At 42.8% G+C, this 2,523-nt stretch overlaps 1 protein-coding gene across 1 annotated transcript; it reads left to right on the top strand.

Annotated features, from left to right (window-relative positions):
- The first annotated feature begins 1,875 nt into the window (after positions 1-1,875).
- LOC112757094 (uncharacterized) lies at positions 1,876-2,232 on the top strand. The gene has a single exon (XM_025805694.1). It carries the CDS (start codon positions 1,876-1,878, stop codon positions 2,230-2,232), a length of 357 nt encoding a protein of 118 aa, XP_025661479.1.
- Positions 2,233-2,523: the final 291 nt, after the last annotated feature.

The raw sequence follows: 2,523 nt of genomic DNA, 5'->3' as shown, positions 1-2,523 counted from the left end.
TTGGGGACAAGCAACAATTTAAGTTTGGTGTTGTGATGAGCGGATAATTTATACGCTTTTTGGCATTGTTTTTAGTATGTTTTTAGTAGGATCTAGTTACTTTAGGGATGTTTTCATTAGTTTTTATGTTAAATTCACATTTCTGGACTTTACTATGAGTTTGTGTGTTTTTCTGTGATTTCAGGTATTTTCTGGCTGAAATTGAGGGACTTGAGCAGAAATCAGATTCAGAGGTTGAAAAAGGACTGCTGATGCTGTTGGATTTGACCTCCCTGCACTCAAAGTGGATTTTCTGGAGCTACAGAACTCGAAATGGCGCGCTTCCAATTGCGTTGGAAAGTAGACATCCAGGGCTTTCCAGCAATATATAATAGTCCTATACTTTGGCCAAGAATTGACGACGTAAACTGGCGTTCAACGCCAGCCTTCTGCCCAAATTCTGGCGTCCAGCGCCAGAAAAGGATCCAAAACCAGAGTTGAACGCCCAAACTGGCACAGAAACTGGCGTTCAACTCCACAAATGACCTCTGCATGTGCAACACTCAGGCTCAGCCCAAACACACACCAAGTGGCCCAGGAAGTGGATTTATGATCAATTACTTACTCATGTAAACCCTAGTAGCTAGTTTATTATAAATAGGACCTTTTACTATTGTATTAGGCATCTTTGGTCTCAGTTTTATTCCATTGTCATCTTAGGAGACTATTGATCTCGTTTAGGGGGCTGGCCATCTCGGCCATGCCTGGACCTTCACTTATGTATTTTCATACGGTAGAGTTTCTACACTCCATAGATTAAGGTGTGGAGCTCTGCTGTTCCTCAAAGATTAATGCAAAGTACTACTGTTTTCTATTCAATTCTTCTTATTTCTCTTCTAAGATATCCATTCGCACCCAAGAACGTGATGAAGGTGATGATTATGTGTGACGCTCATCATCCTTCTCCCTTATGAACGCGTGCCTGACAAACACTTCTGTTCTACATGAATTAAGCTAGAATGAATATCTCTTAGATCTCCTAACCAGAATCTTCGTGGCGTAAGCTAGAATGATGGCGGCATTCAAGAGAATCCGGAAGGTCTAAACCTTGTCTGTGGTATTCCGAGTAGGATTCAATGATTGAATGACTGTGACGAGCTCCGAACTCGCGATTGCAGGGCGTTAGTGACAGACGCAAAAGGATAGTAAATCCTATTCCAGCATGATCGAGAACCGACAGATGAATAGCCGTGCCGTGACAGGGTGCGTGAGCATATTATTCACTGAGAGGATAAGATGAAGCCATTGACAAGGGTGATGCCTCCAGACGATTAGCCGTGCCGTGACAGGGCATTGGATCATTTTCCGTGAGATGACCGAAAGTAGCCATTGACAGTGGTGATGTATCACATAAAGCCAGCCATGGAAAGGAGTAAGACTAATTGGATGAAGATAGCAGGAAAGCAGAGGTTCAAAGGAACGAAAAGCATCTCCATTCGCTTATCTGAAATTCCTACCTATGATTTACATAAGTATTTCTATCCTTACTTTATGTTTTATTTACATAATATATTGTAGCTCATATGAGTCAACTTAACTGAGATTTACAAGGTGACCATAGCTTGCTTCATACCAACAATCTCCGTGGGATTCGACCCTTACTCACGTAAGGTATTACTTGGACGACCCAGTGCACTTGCTGGTTAGTTGTATCGAAGTTGTGACAATTATGAATTAAGATCAGAGCATCAAGCTTTGGAGCCATTACCAGGATTTGTTAAAGCCTGGAGATCACAATTTCGTGCACCAATTGTCAAGCCTCAAAAAAGAGACTGGAGTACCAGGCTTGCAGATGCGCTTTGGGCTTATCGGACAGCATACAAGACACCAATCGGAATGAGTCCATTTCGCCTAGTCTATGGCAAGGCTTGTCACCTCCCAATGGAGGTGGAGCACAAGGTTTTATGGGTGGTAAGGGAATGCAACATAGGATTCGAGAAAGCCGGGGCTGAAAGGAAGCTGCAACTACAAGAATTGGAGTGCCTTCGACTCGAAGCATATGATAACTCTAGGCTATACAAAGAGAGGGTGAAGGCTGTACATGACAGGAATATCAAGAGGAGAGAGTTTAGACCTGGGGAGCTAGTCCTCCTCTATAACTCCTGGTTGAGACTCATGCTAGGCAAGTTGAGATCAAGATGGGAAGGCCCCTACAGGGTGAAAATGGCTGAACCATATGGCGTCTTCACCTGAGTCATCCTTCAAGCCCCAAATTCATCAAGATCAATGGCCACCGTTTGAAGCTATACCATGGTGAGAAGATGAAGAACAACAAGGAGCTGGAGATCTTCCTCTTGGAGGATCACCAACAGAAGAAGACTGAGCTTGTGGACCGTCTAACTTAAGGACGTAAAAGAAAAGTGCTAGGTGGGAGACAACCCACCATGGTATGATCGTCCCTTTTTATTATTGGTTTTATCCTATTTTGTATCAGTGTTAATTTACAAATTCTGCATAATTACCTGTATTCTGCATAAAAAAAAG

This window comes from Arachis hypogaea, chromosome 16 (assembly GCF_003086295.3).
Source record: "Arachis hypogaea cultivar Tifrunner chromosome 16, arahy.Tifrunner.gnm2.J5K5, whole genome shotgun sequence".
NCBI classification, from domain to species: Eukaryota; Viridiplantae; Streptophyta; class Magnoliopsida; order Fabales; family Fabaceae; genus Arachis; species Arachis hypogaea.
The sequence above is the reverse complement of the archived record's forward strand: the minus strand, read 5'-3'. Positions and strand labels throughout refer to the sequence as shown.